Raw genomic sequence first — 22,965 nt, 5'->3', positions numbered from 1 at the left:
CACATCGCCGCCCGGCCGGCAGGGGGCGCCGGTGGCGGTGGGTAGCAGCCGCCGCCTGGCCCGCGCGCCCCTCCCCCGCCGGCCCCCACGCGCGGGGTTCCACGAAGCCCGGGCGAGGGGCTGGGCGGGGCGCGGCGGGCGCCCGAAACGGCCCTGCGGCGGGGGGCGCGCGCGCGAGCCCGAGGGGGCGGGGCGGCGGGCGCGCGCGGCGGGCGGGGGCGGGGCGGCGGGCGCGCGCGGCGGGAGCGCGGGCAGAGGGACGCCGGCTACCCTGGACAGCGCACCGCCGGCCGCCGGGGTCGCCGCGCCGCCGGCCATGGTGAGTGGGCGCCGCGCGCCTCTCGCCGCTGCCGCCGCCCCTTCCTCCTTTCCGCCACCGACGCGCGGGGCGGGAAGGGGGCCGAGCGGCCGGCGGCGGCGGCGGCGGCGGCGCGGGGGGCTGCGGGTTCGGCCGCTGGAACCCGTCGCTGTCGGCGGGCCGGGCCGCGCGGGCCTGGGGAGGGGCGGCGGACGTTTGGGGGCTGGGGTCGCGCGGGCCGCGCCCGGGCTCGCCGTGTCGCCGGCTCCGCGGTCCCGCCCGGCCCCTCCGGCGCCCGCCGCCGCGTCCAGTCCCCTGTTGCATGCACGTGCCCGCCGCGCCGCCCCACGCCCCCGGTCCGGGGGACGGCGCCCCGCTTCGCGCGGGACCGGCCCCGCCGCGGGACTCACGCCGGCTCCGGGGCGCTAACGGTTGAATTCCCGCCTGCACGGAGCCTGCAAGCGCCGGGGGTGTGTCTGCGCGCGGCCCCCCCGGGTTTGCACGGCGGGGTCGGGGCAGGGTGTCCCCGTGTGAACCGGGGTGAGCGGGCCTCTCTGCTCCGTTCTTCTCCCCCCGCAACCGCTGTCTCCGCAGGCTCCGGCTCATTTCCCAGTTTACGAGGCTTTCTGCTGGATCTTAGGCTTAGTTCCCGGAGAGAAAGGGGCGTGTGTGTGTGTCCCCGCGTGTCCCTGACCCAGGCATCGCTCGAGACTGTCGGTGGCAGAGCCCTATTCTGTGACTCCCAAAAAAAAGGAAAGTGTGTGCGGAGCTCAGATGTGAAGTCTCGAATGTCCTCGGTGGCCCCTGTTTATCTTTGCTTTTCTCCTCCCTCCCAGATGGTCCCCTCTCCCCCACTTCAGGGCTCGTTAAAAGAACGCTCATCTCCTTTCACCCCGCTCCAGCTGACACCAGTCGGTCCTAGATTTTTGTCCACCCTCTCCCCTTTCGGGCACACGCAATCTCCCTGTGGACGGAGGAGCCTTCTTTTTTGGCCACTCACCACAGTTCGTATGACCCTAGTCGGCTTCATTTTCTGCCCCCCTCCCCCCCCCCCCCCCCAGCATCTCTATTGTTTAACACACTCTCTATTTAGTTTATGGACTTTCTTGAATGCGTTCCCCACGGACTGTCAGTTTCGGTAGGGCAGAGTTGGGTTTTTTTATTTTTATTTTTTGTCATTTTGTTGACTGCTCCATTCCTGGTGCCTGCACCGATGCCTGGCCAGTCGCCAGTGCTCCGTAAACTGAAAAAAGTAGCCCAGTAAAGAAGCATACTGATGCTAATGTACAAATAAGAAACAGCAGCGCGACTATAGGTTTATCTATTCAGTTAACAGTTGTAATGACGAGAATCACGGGTGATGTGGAGAGGAGACATGCTCTTGGATGAGAGGGACTCAGTGTGGTGGCCCTTGATGGTAAGAGTAGAGTTGGCTGTGCTTTTGGTAGCTTGGCACCTGGGTGGACAAAGGGTTTTTAGGGCTAACTGGCTGTGTCCTTCCGGTCCTGAACCTTTGCTCCAAATTATTATGAATTACAACGAGTAAGGGAAATGTCCAAGAAAGTCTCCTTAACTGAATGGAAGAATCATGGGAACCTAAAAAAGCCAGAATAAAAGGCAAGCTGATACCGCCTGAAGACGAGCATTTTTCAGAAACTTTGGGTCTTCAGAGAATTATTTCACTTGTAAATGTCCAAATCCGAGTCTTCCCACTTGGGAAAAAAAATGATGCAGAGTGTGTGAAACTTCAGGGTTTATAAGGTAGTGGTTCGGTTCAGAGACACCCCTCTGGATCCAAGTCCAACATGAACAGTCTATCAAGGTGTCTCTGCTAATTCATCTTACTCCAAAACCCATTTTTCTTTCAAGTTCCCTTTTTTCCACTTCCAGAGTATAAATTTATGGTAATCCTTTGTTTAAAGCCTGGGAAAGTGTGCTTTTATAATCTGAGCCAAACTGCTTAATAAAATCTACCTGGTAAAGTTTCCATAAATGATGTGATTTTAACCATCATTGTGCAGGTCTGTGGTTCTGAGTGCTGTCTTGCCCAGATAGGTAGTAAAAAATTAAAGATAAAAAGGAAAGAAAATTTTCTTTCTAATTAAAAACTAGCAACCAACCAAACCAAATATAAGATATCTCATTTTTATGCAAGTTTATATTTTTAGGAGATTTTGCTATGTATGACTCCAGTCAAAATATCAAGCCATTTTTTTCTTTTCTTCAAAAGCGTATCAAATCCATTTTAAATGCATCCAGTTGGTTAAGCTTACTTTTTGGTTCTTCAACAAAAGGCTGAAATTTTAGCTCCCTCCAAGACATGGTTTGTTTTTTTTTTTTTTTAGTTGAGATATAATCGATCCCTTCAAAACATGTTAATCACAGTTTTGGAGTCTTATCTATCTAATCATCTTCAGGAGGCAGGGCCCTTCTGGTTAGAGTTGCGTCCAGGATCACCTCCCTTGGACACCTACTGTGTACAACCTAACTCATCAGGTTTGGGTGTTAGGAGTAGACGTTGACTGATGGCACGGAGCTGCACTGGAACCTCTTCTTTAGGCTCAACATAGCCAAAGGAGGTCAACATTGCTGCTGCTGCTGCTAAGTCGCTTCAGTCGTGTCCGACTCTGTGCGACCCCACGGACTGCAGCCTACCAGGTTCCTCCGTCCATGGGATTTTCCAGGCAAGAGTACTGGAGTGGGTTGCCATTAGTTCCCGTAATTCTGAAGTTACAAATTTGCTCACTTGTGTTTTTTCTTAACCTTGGAATTAGGACATTGCTGGTGTTTCACCAGCTCTTAACAATGAACTATTATAATAAATTGCTAGTTTAAATACAGCCATTTAAAATTTAACAATTTAAGAGCAGAATGTCAATTGTTCTGGGGTTGATGTAGCAATATGGAACCTGAGGCGTGGACCCAACTTTGGGTTTGAATTCCAGCACTGCATTTAACTGTGACCTTGGGCAGATTAACTTCTCTTGGCCCCAGCTTTTTCTTCTGTGAAAAAAAGATGCTAATGTTATTTCATAAGGTTGTTTGCGGAGAAGGCAATGGCACCCCACTCCAGTACTCTTGCCTGGAAAGTCCCATGGATGGAGGAGCCTTGTGGGCTGTTGTCCATGGGGTCGCTAAGAGTCGGACACGACCGAGCGACTTCCCTCTCACTTTGCACTTTCCTGCATTGGAGAAGGAAATGGCAACCCACTCTAGTGTTCTTGCCTGGAGAATCCCGGGGACGGGGAGCCTGGTGGGCTGCCGTCTATGGGGTCGCACAGAGTCAGACATGACTGAAGCGACTTAGCAGCAGCAGCAGGGTTGTTTGAGGAACAAGTAAGATAATGCACTTGATGTGGCTCATTTAGTGCTGCGAGTGTTCAGTAAATGTTAACTGTTAAAATGACATGTTTTTTTTTCTTTCTCAAATATGTGTTTGCAGTTGAGACCCTTCTAAATGATGTCTGTGATTCTTCCCAGAATTCTCTTCCCCTTATGTGGTTCTAAAACATTCCTAGTATTGCTCTGTATGCATGCCTTCCAGGAGAAATATAATTCAGGCCATATGTGTGATTTAAAATTTTCTAGTAGTCACTTTAAAAAGTAAAAAGAGACAGGTGAAATTAATTTTTAACATATTTGTAACCTAATTCACAAAAATGGTATTTCAACATGTAGTAAGTGTAGAAAACAGTGGGTACTTTTTTTCATGTGTAATCTTTAAAATCTGGTATGTGTTTTATGTTTGGAACTTGTTCCATTCAGCCTCACCACGATTTCTCAATAGCCACACATGACGTGGTTCGAGGTCGAGGTTACTGTGTTAGACAGAACAGCTCTGGGGTGATCCACACCTTCCAGATGTACCTCCTGTCTGCTGGGCCCTTTGCACTCGCGAGAACCTCCCTGCCACCTTAAACCCAGCGTTACTGAAAGAGAGCTACTCGCCTTTCAGACTTGCCTCTGGTCCCTCTTGCTGTTGGTAATTCCACCAGCTCCGGCATCTATGGTGTCAGAAATCTGATTCTTACTCTTTCTCTCTTCTTTGTGTTGTTTATCGTCTAATCTCATATTTTAACTTGAAAATGTCTTTCACTGTCTCCAGCCCCTTTTCCATTATTGCTTTTTTTCCAGGTTTCCTCTTTTGTTGTCTGATTGTTTCTTTACTTGAAGCTTGTTCTTTCATCATCGTTTTCACGTAGCTCAATGCTGGGGGCTCTCTCCTAATATTTTCACTTCCTCCCACCTCCCCAGCCCCCTGCTTCCCTTCCCCCAGCCTGCCTCTCTCTCCAAATCACCAGCCTCCACACCCTGTCCATTCCTTCACTGGCTGTTTTTCGTGAGTCACAAATGCTTTCCCTTTAATTGCTTCTTTCCATGTTGAACATCTTTTCCTTTATCAAATATCCAAAGAAATATACTTACTTTAACTGATAATGTGATACTAAAATGAACCACCCAAGAAAAGCAGGAGAGGGAGGAGAAATATCAACCACAGGCAGCGAAAAGGAAATTATTTTTGAGCTTCATCTACTTTCTAAGAACTGTCAATGGACCCGGTTAATAATAGTAGCAGCAACCAGCACATCAGTGATGACACCCTGCGTTTCTCAGTGCCCTAGCAGGACAGGGCGCTGCCCTCTGTGCCTGGAGAGCAAGGGCACAGAGCAGAAGGAAGGCCTGAATCAGGAGCCAGGAGCCCTGGCCTCTCGTCCTGGGTCTGTTGTGGACCAGCTCTGTGCCCTTGACCAGGTTACTCTGGGGCACTGGTTACTCATCAGCAAAATGGGCTCCTCTCGTTTTCACAAGATGATTTTGTCAGAAGCAAATGGGGCCTTTACACTGGCCGTTCTCTCTGGCTGGGTGTTTCCTCTGCGAGCTGTGTGGTTGTCTTCCTAATATCTTCTTAGTTGGGCTTACCCTAACATCGCTATTTAAAACTGGAGCCTGCTCTCGGCCGTGCTACATGCATCTCCTTATGGCTCTCTGCTTTTTCCATAACACTATAACTTTATAATTTACTTATTACATAGCCCTGGGAACCTTCTGATCATTTATTACGTTGTGTGCTTTCTTGTCCTTCCTACATGAAGGCAGGCTTCGCAAGGGCAGGTGTCTGTCTACGTTGCTCAGTGATGTAGTTCAGGCACGGAGCCTAACCCCTGACGGTCGGTGAATGCTGAGCAACTGTTGACCAAGTGCTGGCAGGTTCTGCTGGCTCCCCAAGCAGTGCTCCTGTCTCCTTACGTCCCATTTCCCACCTGCAGAGGACGAATTGGGAAACGAACTTTTGCTTTGCAGACGTATCCACAGTAACTTCCTTCAAAGGACAGTCTCTTAATGTGTTTAAAATCACCACCATTCGGTTTAGGCCTGTTTGGGTAATATAGATACTTCACCAAGGCAGACGCCCGAGTGACCTGTTAGTAAATGATCATGTGTGTGTATTCCCACATCTGCATTATACTTCATAATCGTTGTATTTATGGAAGGTTAGGTTGTTATTTCTAAAGAGGGAAACCTGTAATTTCATAAGTTCTTATTGAAATCAAAATGTGTATGCATTTCTGTAATTCTGCTTGCATTTCATAATTTGTAGATCAGGCCAGGTTATATTGTTTTTACATAATCTATAATTATAGATTTAAGTTCTATAATTATATAATTAAGTTCTTTAAAAATGAATAGTTTAATAATAATATAAACAAAGTTATTCATAAATTTACTGAATAATTACTTTTACTTTACATATGTTGCCTTTTTTTGGCTTTGAGTTATCACTTCAGTGCACAAGTATAGTAATATTTTATAGTTATTAATCAGTAATATTTTTTAATGCATTTTTACATACATTATCTGGTTTGAAGCCTCACAAAAGACTTTTGAGAGAGACAAGTCCTGTAGACTACCAATTTACAGGTGAGAAAATTGAGTTTCAAACAAGATAAATGATTTACTCAGGATCACATCCTACAGGTAACAAAACCAGGCTCAAGCCTTCTGACTCCAAAAATGTCATCTCTTTTGCTAATCCTTATATCCTTATCCTAGAACCAGTGCAAATGTACTCTTCTCATACAAATATGATGAAAGAAGAGCTGTTTCTTGTTACCTTAGGTGAGAAGGGAAAAATCAGAATGACTTCCCCATGTAATTTCTTTCTCATAAATTAAAAGAATAGGTAGGTAGATGGATAGAGATATACATACATACATTCAAAAGTAATGAGTATACATAAAACCTAAAAGTCTGTTTCATTTGTATGTAAATGGGGCACATAAGAGAAAGCCATTTTAAATGGAGGTGATCATGAACAATATATGTGTGTATCAAACCTAATCTACTTACCAGTATAATAAATATGGAAATACCTGAATAGTAGATAATTAATTTACAAAGGAAGTAAAGTCTGTTTTTGAGTAGAATGACTGCAGTGTTGAGACATCACTCAGACCAACAGCAACTCTGCACAAGAAGTTTTGGTTCATAATGAGAGTTCACCATTTGGGTTTATTTCCAATACTTAAAAAATGTACTGATTTTTCTATAAGGCTTAGTAGAATTTGGTTACTAGAATTTTCGAGTTTAATAACAGATGCTATGGCAACTTGGGAGACAGTAATTTTTTTTTTTTTTGACCAGGTTCAAAAAGTTTATTAACCATTATGCTGAAGAGTTAGGTTAAAAATTAACTCGCGCCTTTCAAGAAGAAATCACAAGGTGTGTATAAAGCAAAAATCAGTGAGACCACTTGAGTTTTCCGGAGGGCTCAGCCTGAGAGCGACTCTCCTCTCTGCCTCTGGGGGGTCCATGCGGGGCTCACCAGGCACCGTGGGAAGGAGGGCCACTGCGCTTCGACTTTCTCAAAAGCTTTCGTCCCAGGAAGACACCCTCTCTTGGAGCCAGCAGCTTCCTTGATTTTTGGAAATTACAGATTTCATGTCTGTTTAATGTCGGTGAAGTTATGCCCGAGAGAGGGTGTCTTGGGTTGTAGGCAAAATACTCTGCTGTCAGAATTGTACCTGGAGGCTGTTTCACATCCCTACTCTCCACGGGCTGAAGAGTTGTTAGTTCTTTTTATATTCAAGGAAAGCATTGCTGTCCTTTGGCCTCTTATCTATTCCGATTCCTAAAAAGGAATGGCATGTGTCACAAGTCATCTTGGGATTTACTGGCTAAAATCTGTTTCAGACTCAAAGCACACTGCCTTCCCTACCGTGTTTCTTCAGCAACGGTGTCGTGCTTACCTGACCCCTTCAAGATCCTGCCTCTCCTACTAAAATGTTTCTGTGGTTTTTTGGTTTCTTTGTAAATTAGATTTGAGTTCAGTTCAGTCGCTCAGTCGTGTCTGACTCTTCGCGACCCCATGAATCGCAGCACGCCAGGCCTCCCTGTCCATCACCAACTCCCGGAGTTCACTCAGACTCACATCCATCGAGTCAGTGATGCCATCCAGCCATCTCATCCTCTGTCGTCCCCTTCTCCTCCTGCCCCCAATCCCTCCCAGCATCAGTCTTTTCCAATGAGTCAACTCTTCGCATGAGGTGGTCAAAGTACTGGAGTTTCAGCTTTAGCATCATTCCCTCCAAAGAAATCCCAGGGCTGATCTCCTTCAGAATGGACTGGTTGGATCTCCTTGCAGTCCAAGGGACTCGCAAGAGTCTTCTCCAACACCACAAGTTCAAAAGCATCAATTCTTCGGCGCTCAGCCTTCTTCACAGTCCAACTCTCACATCCATACATGACCACTGGAAAAACCATAGCCTTGACTAGACGGACCTTTGCTGGCAAAGTAATGTCTCTGCTTTTGAATATGCTATCTAGGTTGGTCATAACTTTCCTTCCAAGGAGTAAGCATCTTTTAATTTCATGGCTGCAGTCACCATCTGCAGTGATTTTTGGAGCCCAAAAAAATAAAGTCTGACACTGTTTCCACTATTTCCCCATCTATTTGCCATGAAATGATGGGACCGGATGCCATGATCTTCATTTTCTGAATGTTGAGCACTAAGCCAACTTTTTCACTCTTTCACTTTCATCAAGAGGCTTTTTAGTTCCTCTTCACTTTCTGCCATAAGGGTGGTGTCATCTGCATATCTGATGTTATTCATATTTCTCCTGGCAGTCTTGATTCCAGCTTGTGCTTCTTCCAGCCCAGCGTTTCTCATGATGTACTCTGCATATAAGTTAAATAAGCAGGGTGACAATATACAGCCTTGACATACTCCTTTTCCTATTTGAAACCTGTACCATAAATCTTTTTCTCTTTACAATTTAAAAGTAAGTGGATTTGTCCCTGTGGTAACAGATTTCTGAAAAGAACACTGATCTTAGTGGTGCTTGCTTTGTGTAAGATAGAACAGGTGTCTGTCATAGTTGTAAGTCTTTGGTGCACACTTTGGGAATTGATAGAATTGCATTGATTTTTGGAATTGCATTAAGTTTTTTTTTGATGGAAAGAACTGTTCTCTACATCGAGTACCATGTTCTTTAAAATTGACATCAAGGAGACATGGCCGTACACGCCTCAGTGAGCCTTTGAGCAGGTGTGCCCACTGGTCATTCATCTGGCACATGGTCGTAGCAGGCAGTGTGCTCGGCACTGTCACTCAGCCGTGCAGCAGGAGACTCTTGGGTCCTCCAGCAGGAGCGTATGCACAGGTCAGCAGCCGAGACGTCCAGTCACTCAGGCCAGTAAATGTTCTTTATGTAACATTTTATCCAGTAAGAAGACTTACATGATAAAGTGACTAGTTGTGTTATTAAAAAAAAAAATTTAAACCGTGCAATACAAGGCACATTTGCTTCAATATCAGGCCAAGAATGTGATCAGGACCAGGGGGTGGCTGGTAACTGAAGAGCCGGAAATCATCAGGGTTGATAAAACTGAGGTCAGGATTTGAGTCTGTGACACCAGTGTACTCAGAAGAGGAGGCAATTCAGTGAGAGGGAAAAACATCAAACCCATCATTGGAGAGCTAGCGTGGGTGGAAGGAGCAGGAATTTTAAATGTACATCCCCAGACTTGGTGAAGCCACACGTGCGGACTCAGAATCTGAATGCTGGGCTGTGGAATCTGTTCGCTTGGAATCTCGTGTATGTGAATGTGGAAGCTAGTGTTCTAGATGGAGTTCTCAAGGAACGAGGGACACTTTCTAGCAAAGATGGTTAGTGTATGATCATAAAGGTGTTGGGGGTCAACACTGGATCTTGAGTAGGTTGGATTTTAGTAGGTAGGAAAAAGGAAGGTAGAATTGGACATCCCATCTAGGGATATAACTTGGTAAGGACGCAGAAAGCAGTAACAAGTGCATTTGAGTAAAAACTGTATGCTATGAGAAGCTTGTGGACAAGGACACATTTTTGCCGAGCCTAGCACAGAACAGGTGCTCAAAAAGAGTTGAGTTGGAAGGTTAGAGACCAAGGGGATTACGGGATGAATCAAGCCAGATTTTGAAGAGTCTTGAATCTGAGGCTGGGAAGTATCTTCTAGATTTTGTAAACTGGATTTCGGAATGGAGAGCCAAATGATGAAAGCATTGTTTAGGAAGATTAAGCTGGTTTCCATAACAGCTGGGGCTGGAAGAGCCTGGATAAGGAGGTTATAAGGGGGCTAGTTCAGTGCGTTAGTTCTCTTATTTTCATGTTGTCAACTTTTGAAACAACTCTTTCACCACACACTCCTAGGTTCAATTCTCTATTCCATTTATCTCATCTATAAAATATATATAGTAACATAAGGTGAATATTAGATCAAATAAGATAATATATAAGGCCCCTCTTAACATATAAGCTAGCCAAGAGTAAATACTCAAAACTGGTGGCTGTTGCCCACAGAAACTTTATCATATTCATATTTACAAACCTAACTTTTCTCTGTGCTGGGATAGAGATCTTTTAAAATCTAACTTGATTGATATATTTACATTAAAAAGTTTTTCATATTCCTGAGATTTTAGTTTTGACATTCAGGACTTTTTCTGGAGAGAATTAAAAAGTGATAAAGACTTTATTCTTTGTCCTTTTCTTTAGGCTGCATGAATTCTGTTAAATAGTGAAAAATGAAAGGTAAACTGTGTTCTCATCTTAGAGCAGTTTTTCTCAATGATTCTCACCCACAGATGCAGTCACATAACTGAATGTATTTTGAAAATTGTTTAATGGATTTGAAGTACCATTTTGGAACCTTCTAAGAGTGCCATGTAATCAGATTAAACTTCAGCTATTTTCCCAACTGCCCACATCAAATTGCCTGTGTCTTGAGCCTCTTAATTGTGCTTAATCTAATGCCTTAACCCTTACAAATGTACAAGAAAACAGATCTTCCATGCTCTGCCTTTGCCACCAGATTGCCATTACTTCACATATAAAACCCTAAATATAGTTGATTCTTGGATTGGTATGTTGTATTGCAAATCATGAGGAAAGAATATATCATATATATATATATGATATACATGATTTTATATATTTACTACTTCTTTTCCTAATTTTCCCCTATCAGTTTAGTAGTGGAAATTGATTAGAAATTTTAGTGTATTTATAAAACCAAACAAAATAGGTGGATGGTATGGGGCTTACTACTTTTCATGATCTAGGAGAGGACAGTGTTAGAAGAGGCTAAGATTAGGTGAGAAAAGTCGAAGACTTGTGAGGGTGTGTTGCGGGCAGGGAACAGACCCATCTGCCTGGCATGAAGTTGTTGCTTAGAGGACTGGTTCAGGCGAGCCTGGAGGAGGACTTTGAACCAAGGGAGGGAAGTCGCCAGGTTGCTGGTCCATGATGCCCTCGCGCATGAAACCCTTTCCTACCTAGCAGTTACTTTGCCTTGTATGGTTCATTCTTTTTTAAAAAGAAAAAATAGGATAATTCTACCTTCAGTGTGTGAGCAACCTTAGAAGAACTTTCCACAATGTCCCTCATAGTGATAATCATAACACGACATGTTTGTATGCTTTTCAATTTACAGAACACGTTCACAGCATCTCAGTTGTAGGTTAATTGCTTAGTTCATGATCTGCCTTCCCCTCTGCAGTATAAGGTCTGTAAGGGCAAGAACTTTGTACATCTTGCTTACCGCAGCAGTTTCCACACTAGCATGGTGCCAGTATGCAACAGATACCCAAAGAATAATCGCTGGATAAATGGTCAGATGTGTCCAGCAAGAGGAAACAGACTTGGGTTGTTTTATTCAGAGTCCTATGACTAGTACATGGTGGTTTGAGGATTGAAGCCCACTCTATACCTGTGTCTCATCCACCATTGCTTGTTTCATTATAGTAATTGACTTTCCTGCTACCCATGGTAATTTCAGCAAGACTGAAAAATCACAAATCATAGAAAGTGGCAGGTTTGATCACATCAAAATGTTAAATTTTGACATGGCAGAAGACATTATTAGGCAGAGATTTAAAAAACAAGCAACAGACCAGGAGAAGGTATTTGCCATCTGTGTAAGAGTATAGATTGTTATATAGATGACTTTTATAAAATCTGTAGATGAAAGGCTTCCCAGGTGGCTCAGTGGTAAAGAATCTGCCTACCAATGCAGAAGACACAGGAGATACGGGTTCAATCCCTGGGTCGGGAAGAACCCCTGGAGGAGGAAATGGCAACCCATTCCAGTATTCTTGCCTGGAAAATCTTATGGACAGAGGAGTGTGGTGGGTCCATGCGATTGCGAATAATCGGACATGACTGACCACGCACACATAAATGCAAACAACAGATAAGCGGCCTGTTAGAAGCATAGATGGGCAGCCATTACTAATGGCAGCTCACTGCAGAGGAACCACAGGTCAATAAGCATTGAAAGGCGTGCACAACCGCAGTAGTGATAAGCAAATGCGAATTAAAGCTACGCCGCACACATGAACTTGACAGAAACTTAATGCTGACAGCAAATCCTATACCTTTTCGTAGAGCACTAGGGTAGTTTTTACCAAAATCAGAAATTTTAATAAACAACATAGCAATTCCCAGAGAAATTCTCGCTTATGAACACAAGGAGACTTGTATAAAGCATCATCATTTCTAATAGCCCCCAAACTGGAAATAACCTATAAAGCCTAAAAAACCTATAATGCATAACATTATAGAATATTCATATGATGAGATACATACAGCAGTTACAGTGAGTGAACTGCAATAGATGAAGCTGCAGAAATCAAGTATAATTTATATGCACCCTTAAAATGTACAAAAGCAATGTGATTTTTGTTTGAATATCTATATATAAATATATAAAAAATGGACAAGAAGGCCTTATATCAAAATGATTGCAGTGGTTATATTTGAGGAGGGAACAAGGGACTCGGGGCCAGGGAGGCATACAAAGGGAAGGGCGACTTTATCAATTAGGTTTTATTTCTCTGTTCCCAGCACCTGCTAGATGTATTCGGTAAATACTGAATCAATTTTAAAAGATTTGAAACAAATGTGATAGTTTTAACCCGTGATACTTATTTTACTCTTCTTTACCTTTTTATGCCTTTCCGTTTTTTTCTTAAGTTGAAAATGGATGTGGGATCTGCATTAGAGATCGGATATGAATAGCGCATGTAGGACAGATGAGCCACAAGACAGGATGGTCTTCTGTTTTCTGAGACCCTAGTCCATCCTTTTTGGCTGGTGGAACCAACTCTGAAAGAAAGACCTTACAGGGTCAGACTCGGTCGCCATGCGGTTTTAGAGGACTAAACGACAAGCTGCAGATGGGCCTGTTTGTTGTTCTCAACATTCATCAGAGGAAGAAGGGTGTTTTCCCAGGTGCCATAGAGAAGTAGCCAAACACCAACAATAGCACCTGATCACACTCAATAAGCCAGAGCTCCAGGAACTCTCAGGGGAACCTTTCCTGTATTTACTCATCCTCAGGGCAGGCCTGTGAGGTGGTACCAACACCGCTTAGCAGACAGGGAAATTGAGGCAGGCTGGGGAGAGACGCTCGTGTGTCCTCTCAGGAGGCCGTGGGGAGGGACTCTGAACGCCTGCACGCAGCAGCTGTTCGTGCTCTCTAACTGCTAACTTAGGCAGTGCTGTCTCTGCGAATATTCACGTTGAATATCCCTTGGGTCCTTTTCCTGTGTTATAACTCAAACTAGAATTTCGTTCCTCTCCTTTTACACTACTGCACTTCCTCTTCTAATTTTTTGAAAAAGGACCATTAAGAAAAATGGACTCTGTGGGAGAGGGAGAGGGTGGGAAGATTTGGGAGAATGGCATTGAAACATGTAACATATCATGTATGAAACGAGTTGCCAGTCCAGGTTCGATGCACGATACTGGATGCTTGGGGCTGGTGCACTGGGACGACCCAGAGGGATGGTATGGGGAGGGAGGAGGGAGGAGGGTTCAGGATGGGGAACACATGTATACCTGTGGCGGATTCATTTTGATATTTGGCAAAACTAATACAGTTATGTAAAGTTTAAAAATAAAATAAAATTAAAAAAAAATCTTTTTTTAAAAGACATCACTGTTGAGATAAGCCTAAATTCAAAAAGGGACATTTCTCCTATGACATCACTCCCTCTAGATGATCCAAGGGTGATGGTGGAAAAGAGACACAGACGTGACAGTGTAGTGTGCTGCTCAGTGGGGGCCTGAAAATGCAGGCAATGAATGAACACCTGTCAAGTGTCTGCTTCGGGTGCAGGCCCATCATAGATGCTTTCACAGATACGACATCCGCTAAGCTTCACATAAGTTGGGATACTTATTTTATAGATAGCAAAGATGTTACTCCCAGATGATTATCTTGCCCAAGGTTATACAGCTACTTAGTGTCAGAACCAAGACTAGAACCCTTGTAAAACTCCCATTCTTTCCAAGGAACCACCCTGAATGCCATGCTGTCTCCTTTAAGATAACCCACACACACACCAGACCCAGGATTGGCTAAAAATAATCACCAGCTGAGTGGGTGGCAAGAAGGCACAACATTCCTCTAAGCAGAGGGTAGTGGTTCATCATTTATTAGCTCATGGAAGTTAGACAAGTTGCTTTACTTCTCAAAGCCTCACTTTCCTGCTCTGTTGAAGGAGGTGAAAATACCTATTTTATAAAGTAGCTGAAAGAATTAAGTGAGATAATAGTATCTAATATCCCCAATAAATACAACAGCTTATTCCTGATAAACACATTCCATTTTCATTTATTACTGCAATTATTATTATCTGTGTGTGTGCTGCGTGCTCAGTCGTGTCCAACTCTCTGCAACCCCATGGACTGTCGCCTACCAGGCTCCTCTGTTCATGGGGTTTCCCAGGCAAGAATACCGGAGTGGGTTGCCATTTCCTCCTCCAGAGATCAAACCGATCCTAGGAGATCAAACCCATGCCTTAAGTTGGCAGGCAGATTCTTTACCACTAACGCCACCTGGGAAGACTATTATCATCTAGTTTCTATAATGAAGAAATCAGTGATATTGGAGGTAATTCTGAAATTAGGAATTCCTGATTGTTTTAAAATTCAAAAAACTTTTTTTTTTTTTTAAAATCTCGCTTCCTGACAGCTGTAGGTAACTAATGAAGGAGAATGTAGTGCTTTCTTTATGAACCAGTCAGTATGTAAAAAGAAGGAAAGGAGAACCTACACCCATTTTTACAACTCGTAGGCAGTTCTCTGCTAATGGAAATAGTTACTCTGGGCTGAAGCCATTCAATCACAGATCAGCCTGTTCGTTGCCCCCAGCTTCTTGCCAAGAGTAAAATCTATAAAAAGTGGCCAAACTGAAGAGTCAGATAAATGTAAAGTTAAATGAAGCTGGAGCTTATCAGAGCAGCCACCTCAATTTAGGTGTATAGCCTTCTAGGGCAAGAAGCTATTCTATTCCGGAGTTAAAGCGCTACATCCAAATCTAAAGCAAAACCAAATCCCCAAAGAGATTAAGCAACTCATACACTGCATTAAGAAGCTCTATAGTCATCATTTAGTTGATGGAAGAGAAGAGAAATCTATGTCAGTAGATTCTCCCCAACAAAAGTCCAAATTTGGCCCATTTGGAGGTATGGTATTGGGGGAAGTTTTTAGGCACAGGCAAAAGGAATTGGTTATATCAATGGAAATTGGTTACTCCTATTCACAGTAAGGTAATAGTTCTGCCACATTCTGAGAATGTTCACTTCTGAAGGCTCTGTATTTTACAAAGATATTGACAGACTAACTGGAATAAATCCAGAAGAGAAAGCTGAAGACAGCGAGGGTCGAGAGTGCCTGTCACGTCTGTGGATGGGTGTCTGATAGTTTATGAATTAATGGGAGGAGGAAGAAGGGAGCAGGAAAGGCCAGACAACAAAGTTGGGAGGGAGAGCAGGGAAGGGGAGTTTACTGAGGCTTTTGGAAGAAGTGACGGCTTGGTGTGAAATGTCAGGTATGTTCAGGGCTCTCAGGTGAAAGGAAAACGGTCCTGGTCGTGTGTGATTTTAGAGAGAACTAGGACTGGTGGGTAACCGTTGGATGGAGAAAGATTTTTAACCCAAAATAAGGAATGGTTTCCTAAAAATGAGAAACATTCTAAAAATAGACCGTGCTACCTTGCCAAGCAGTGCGAAGTGTTTCTCTAGAGGCTTTCCAGTTGGGTGGGTGGGTTTCTATCAAAATTATTGTGGAAATCAAGCATTTCCGACTTTGGCTGCAAAGTTGAATTAGATGCCTTGATTTTTCCCCCCATATTTTGTAAATGAGGTTCACGGTCACAGTACTTGTTGGTGCCGGTTTCCGGGCAAGAACTGGGTCCCTTAACTCGTGTTCCAGTGCTTTCTGCCACATGAAGATGGTTGCTGACTTTATAGGGAAGCAGTCATCTTTACTCAGTGGGTAAATAAATGTGTGGGCATCTCCTTTAAGAGATCTCACGAAACTGGGAAAGCCCCTTCTGGGAGCTTTAATTAATACATGTGTAACATTGAATCAGTCCTACATTCTGACACTCTGCTAAGTACATGCAAGTTACCCTTATGAGACTGACATGAATATATTTTATCCTAAAAGATTTTATCCTAAGCTAAAATAACTATTGGAAGGACTGATGTTGAAGCTGAAGTTCCAATACTTTGGCCACTTGATGTAAAGCACTAACTCATTTGAAAAGACCCTGATGCTGGGAAAGATTGAGGGCAGGAAGAGAAGGGGACAACAGAGGCTGAGATGGTTGGATGGCTTCACCAACTCAACAGACATGGGTTTGGGTGGACTCTGGCAATCGGTGATGGACAGGGAGGCCTGGCGTGTTGCGGTTCGTGGGGTTGCAAAGAGTCAGACACGACTGAACTGAACTGAAGATAACCATTGCTGTCATGGAGTTACATAGCTTTGTCTGTGAACATATTTAAGTGACTCTATTAGGAAATTCTTGAGATTGAAGGAATAGCAAGCTAGACTAAGTCCCTGGTAGCTCAGTCTGTGAAGAATCTGCGTGCAGCACAGGAGACCCAGATTCAATCCCTGGGTCGGGAAGATCCCCTGAAGAAGGAAATGAAAAACCACTCCAGTATCCTTGCCTGGAAAATCCCATAGACAGAAGAACCTGGTGGGCTGCAGTCCATTGGGTCACAGAGAGTCGGGCACGACTGAGTGACTAACACTTAGGCGTATAAACAGTTAGGTGAAAATCGGGCTCCTCCTCACTCAGGGAGGAGAGAACCCGGGGAAAGCGTGTGTGTGTTCTAAGGTTTTCCCTTTGATGTTAGCAGCTGCTGCCTCATGCTGCGTGTCCTGGTGGGCTTAAGGGCTCTATTTTAGTGAGACAATGGACATGAAAAAAATAAAATGCTTCCATTTCCCCACAATTTCTAGCTTGTCTGGTGAAGAAATCAAGCAGACTTGCTATTTAAGAATCAGCTGCTTGGTGGCTGTCCCAGAGATCTGTAATATAACACCTAACCCGAGTCTAGGATTAACGTGGAAGAGTTGGCTGGTCCTTGGTGTTACAGCCGAGAAGGATTGCTAAGGATTTCCCACCATGTGCTGTGCAGCTGAAGCTCGCAGCCCAGCAGGCGTCTTCTGACCTTTTCTCCCAGCCTGCTGCTGGCTGCGGTGGTCTTTCCATTTTCAGCCTTGGGGCTGTTTAGAAGCCATGCAAATTAGTTGGTCAGACTTTCTTTAAAACAACAACAACAAAGAAAACCAAACAAAAAAAAACCCTGTCTAACATCTCCTCCTTTGACTTTCCACATTTCCACATTTCTAAATACAACACCCATTTTCACACACTCAGACTGGGGAGCTTTTTCTGTCTCTTAAGTCTCTAGATTCTAAGTTGGGCCACAACTTGAGAAATAACTAGAAACAACTAGAATCAAGTGAGGTCACTAGTGAAGTTCACATGCTCAGCATCCTGTACCTTCCTAAATAGAACTCTGGAATGTTGCTCACCCTAGTTCTACTGCCCAGAGGTGGTACCCGTTAGCATTACTGAATTTATCTTTTCTCTTTTAAAGACTGGGAGGGAAAACACTGTGAGCCTTTTATAGCTGCTTTAGCTGGGTTGGGAAGATCCCCTGGAGAAGGGAACGGCTACTAAATCCAGTATTCTGGCCTGGAGAATTCCATGGGGTCACAAAGAGTCAGACACAACTGAGAGACTTTCACTTCTTCAGGCATGTATTCACTTTAAAATATTTCTTCTACTCTATTAAAAGTTACATGGCAGATAAGCATTCAAAAGGCCTTGCTTGCATGAAGTTAAACTAAAAAATTATTAAATGAAAATGAGTGAAGTAACCTAGCTTGCCAAAGAAACGACTCAGTGTTCCTCTGAAAGGCTGTAGATTCAGTTTCACCGACTTCAGTCCTGTATGCCCAGCTCATTTCCAAATTACCTGTTGGGCCAACATACTTCAGACACTGGCACCATATATGAAGTTAAAAATATTTTTATTTAGTTATCTAATAAAGTAAATCACTGTGTTTTATGTTGATCTCCAGTAGTAGCTTCAAAATTCTTATATAGGCAAAGAAAGGGATGGCTGTCTTAATTGGAAGAAGAGATAGAGGGTGGGGACCACAGAGGAGGGCTTGAAGCATCTGTTGCTTAGCACTTTAAAGACAATTGAGAAAACACACTGCAAAATGCTTTCTATTCTCCACTGAACAGAAATGACTTGTCAGTAAGATTAAGGATAGTGAGCCTTCTCTGGTGGTCCAAAGGTTAAGACCTTTCCACTGCAGGGGACTGAGGTGGTCTGGGAACTAAGATACCACATGCCATGAGGCTAAAAAAAGAAAAAAAAGATTAAGAATGGTAATACTTCATAAAAGTGCTCATCTAACAGGATTCAAAACAATAGCTTGGGAAGAACTAGGAGAGATTTGTGATGCAATGCTGTTTTAAATGGAGAAGGAAATGGCAGCCCACTCCAGTGGTCTTGCCTGGAGAATCCCAGGGACGGGGGAGCCTGGTGGGCTGCTGTCTATGGGGTCGCACAGAGTCGGACACGACTGAAGTGACTTAGCAGCAGCAGCTGTTTTAAAAAATATGGGTGTCAGAGATTTATGTAATTTTCTTTATTTTGACATGGTATCTTGGCAGAAATAATTAGCTTAGCCATGCATGATGTATAGTTATAATCATTGTATCTTCTGCCTTATCTCATCTGTCAGATAGATAATACTTCTCACTGCTCTCTCCTCTCCACACCCCCCATAGAGTTGTCTTGTTTTTATCCTTAGCGCAGTGTTTTGGGAGACAGTGTTGGCCTGATGGTTGAATGTTGATTGATGACATTAATTAAGGTGACATCCAGAAGGTGCTCAGAATAACATGAGGTACCTAAAATCAGTGTGTAAAATTCTGACGCCATCATAAATATCAGTTCAGTTCAGTTGCTCAGTTGTGTCCGACTCTTTGCTACCCCATGAATCACAGCATGCCAGGTCTCCCTGTCCATCACCAACTCCCGGAGTTCACTCAAACTCATGTCCATCGAGTCGGTGATGCCACCCAGCCATCTCATCCTCTTTCATCCCCTTCTCCTCCTGCCCCCAATCCCTCCCAGCATCAGGGTCTTTTCCAATGAGTCAGCTCTTCACATGAGGTGGCCAAAGTCTTGGAATTTCAACTTCAGCATCAGTCCTTCCAATGAACACCCAGGACTGATCTCCTTTAGGATGGACGGGTTGGATCTCCTTGCAGTCCAAGGGACTCTCAAGAGTCTTCTCCAACACCACAGTTCAAAAGCATCAATTCTTTGGCACTCAGCTTTCTTCCCAGTCCAACTCTCACATCCATACATGACCACTGGAAAAACCATAGCCTTGACTAGACGGACCTTTGTTGGCAAAGTAATGTCTCTGCTTTTGAATATGCTATCGAGGTTGGTCATAACTTTCCTTCCAAGGAGTAAGCGTCTTTTAATTTCATGACTGAAATCACCATCTGCACTGATTTTGGAGCCCCAAAAATAAAGTCTGACACTGTTTCCACTATTTCCCCATCTATTTCCCATGAAGTGATGGGACCAGATGCCATGATCTTCATTTTCTGAATGTTGAGCTTTAAGCCAACTTTTTCACTCTCCTCTTTCACTTTCATCAAGAGACTTTTTAGCTCCTCTTCACTTTCTGCCATAAGGGTGGTGTCATCTGCATATCTGAGGTTATTGATATCTCTCCCGGCAATCTTGATTCCAGCTTGTGCTTCTTCCAGCCCAGCGTTTCTCATGATGTACTCTGCATATAAGTTAAATAAGCAGGGTGACAATATACAGCCTTGACGTAGTCCTTTTCCTATTTGGAACCAGTCTGTTGTTCCATGTCCAGTTCTAATGGTTGCTTCCTGACCTGCAGATAGGTTTCTCAAGAGGCAGGTCAGGTGGTCTGATATTCCCATCTCTTTCAGAATTTTCCACAGTTTATTGTGATCCACACAGTCAAAGGCTTTGGCATAGTCATTAAAGCAGAAATTGATGTTTTTCTGGAACTCTCTTGCTTTTTCAATGATCCAGTGGATGTTGCCAATTTGATCTCTGGTTCCTCTGCCTTTTCTAAAACCAGCTTGAACATCTGGAACTTCATGGTTCACATACTGCTGAAGCCTGGCTTGGAGAATTTTGAGCATTACTTTCCTAGCCTGTGAGATGAGTGCAATTGTGAGGTAGTTTGAGCATTCTTTGGTATTGCCTTTCTTTGGGATTGGAATGAAAACTGACCTTTTCCAGTCCTGTGGCTACTGCTGAGTTTTCCAAATTTGTTGGCATATTGAGTGCAGCACTTTCACAGCATCATCTTTCAGGATTTGAAATAGCTCAAGTGGAATTCCATCACCTCCACAAGCTTTGTTCCTAGTGATGCTTTCTAAGGCCCACTTGACTTCACATTCCAGGATGTCTGGCTCTAGGTGAGTGATCACACCATCGTGATTATCTTGGTCATCAAGATCTTATTTGTACAGTTCTGTGTATTCTTGCCACCTCTTCTTAATATCTTCTGCTTCTGTTAGGTCCATATCATTTCTGTCCTGTATCAAGCCCATCTTTGCATGAAGTGTTCCCTTGGTATCTCTAATTTTCTTGAAGAGACCCCTAGTCTTTCCCATTCTGTTGTTTTCCTCTATATCTTTGCATTGATCACTGAGGAAGGCTTTCTTATCTCTCCTTGCTATTCTTTGGAGCTGTGCATTCAGATGCTTATATCTTTCCTTTTCTCCTTTGCTTTTCACTTCTCTTCTTTTCACAGCTATTTGTAAGGCCTCCTCAGACAGGCATTTTGCTTTTTTGCATTTGTTTTCCATGGGGTTGGTCTTGATCCCTGTCTCCTGTACAATGTCACAAACCTCTGTCCGTAGTTCATCAGGCACTCTGTCTATCAGATCTAATCCCTTAAATCTATATCTCACTTCCACTGTATAATCATAAGGGATTTGATTTAGCTCATACCTGAATGGTCTAGTGGTTTTCCCCACTTTCTTCAATTTAAGTCTGAATTTGGCAATAAGGAGTTCATGATCTGAGCCACAGTCAGCTCCTGGTCTTGTTTTTGCTGACTGTATAGAGCTTCTCCATCTTTGGCTGCAAAGAATATAATCAGTCTGATTTCGGTGTTGACCATCTGGAGATGTCCATGTGTAGAGTCGTCTCTTGTGTTGTTAGAAGAGGGTGTTTGCTATGACCAGTGCGTGACCATCAGAAAAAGCCTTTTTTTCTTCTTCTTCACATACAGCTCAGACTGCATTTGCCTTTCTATGACTTCTTTTCCTCTTAGAGCCTGCTAATGGTGCTGAGTTTGATTTGACATCTGGATGGAAATGTTAAGGAAAAGGCATGATTCCGCTTATCTTTTAGAGGAGGCTTCACACGGCGGCGTGTGACGCAACTGCCGCTGTCAGTCGTACTTGCACAGAGGCTGCGATGAGGGCTTCACCCCGCAGGGAGGTTCTGGAGTGCTCTCTAGCTCCCACTCACTGCTTGGTTTTTATAGCTTGAAAGAAGGAGAATATAATATAGTCTATCCATGTGACTCACGCATTGTCTCTTAGGATTAGCAGTACACATCTTTTGATGTTACCATGAATTTACTGAAATGCTGTGGGTATTGTTTTTAAGGTTTTGTGGTTGTTTTTTTTTTTTTTTAATGTGGACCATTTTTAAAGTCTTTATTAAATTTGCTACAATATTGTTTCTGTTTTAAGTTTTGATTTTTGGGGCCTGAGGCATGTGGGATCTTAGCCCCCTGACCAGGGATCAAACCCACACCCCCTGCGTTGGAAGACAAAGTCCCAACCACTGGACTGCCAGGGAAGCCCCTGTAGATACGTTTAGACCATATAGAAATAGAATATAGATGTATAAATAGGTAGAAGACAAAGGTGTGATTATCGCTAAAAATTAGAAATAAAGTCTGGCCCATGTCTTTTACAAGAAACCATTAAAAGCTTTGCTTTGTTTTCATTTTCGGAAGGATAGCACTTGTACATGCAGAACAGCCAACCTGCCTCCCCTCTGGTCAGCACTTGATAACCAGAGCACATACAAACAGAATCTCCTTTCATCACTGCTGTTAATTGTGAAAGAGTTTCATTCTTCCCCATGTGCCCAAACACAGAAGCTGGTACTGTTCCAAGGTGTCCTGAATACAACTATCTGGCCTTGGGTTAAATCTCCAAGGAGTTTGGTATTCACTCACAACTTCCTGGGGAAATAGAAGTTGTAGTAATCATTGCAAATATCTTGCATCACAGCCTTAGCAGCTTTCCTGGCTCCTCACATACCCCGTATAGAATCCCTGAATGGCTGTATTTTCTAACTGTGAGATTGACTCTTTTTCTGTATAGCAGATTTCACTTTATACACTTGAAATGAAGGCAAGTTATTTAATAATATCTTTTAATGAGACCAGAATATTATAAAAGAAATAATGTTGGTTCAGTTTTCTTTCGTTATTCTTGGAGAGAAGGTCATAACTTGCAAAACAACTGGCAGGGGAACCTAATATAATTAGGGCACTAATCCGATCATGAAGACCCACCCTCATCAGGTCATCAAAATCTAATTATCTCCCAAAGGCCCTGTCATTGGGGGAGAGGCTTCAACATACAAATATGAGAGAAACAAACATTCAGTTTGTAACACGCAGACTATGCCACTTGTTTTCATTAGTAATTTGAATAAAGGTGCCGAGACTTTAAAAGTGACTAAGCCCAAAGGCAAAATAAATATTTGGAGTTTGCA

At 43.6% G+C, this 22,965-nt stretch overlaps 1 protein-coding gene across 1 annotated transcript in view; it reads left to right on the top strand.

Moving 5' to 3' along the window:
• The first annotated feature begins 207 nt into the window (after window positions 1–207).
• The window catches only part of ELOVL2 (ELOVL fatty acid elongase 2), a 49,648-nt gene continuing 26,890 nt past the window's right edge, over window positions 208–22,965 (top strand). The window contains exon 1 of the mRNA XM_025265693.3: window positions 208–319. Coding sequence (XP_025121478.1) covers window positions 317–319 — 3 coding nt within the window. The 5' untranslated portion in view covers window positions 208–316. The remainder of the gene's footprint in view (window positions 320–22,965) is intronic.

The sequence above is a fragment of the Bubalus bubalis genome, chromosome 2 (assembly GCF_019923935.1).
Source record: "Bubalus bubalis isolate 160015118507 breed Murrah chromosome 2, NDDB_SH_1, whole genome shotgun sequence".
NCBI lineage: Eukaryota > Metazoa > Chordata > Mammalia > Artiodactyla > Bovidae > Bubalus > Bubalus bubalis.
The sequence above is the reverse complement of the archived record's forward strand: the minus strand, read 5'-3'. Positions and strand labels throughout refer to the sequence as shown.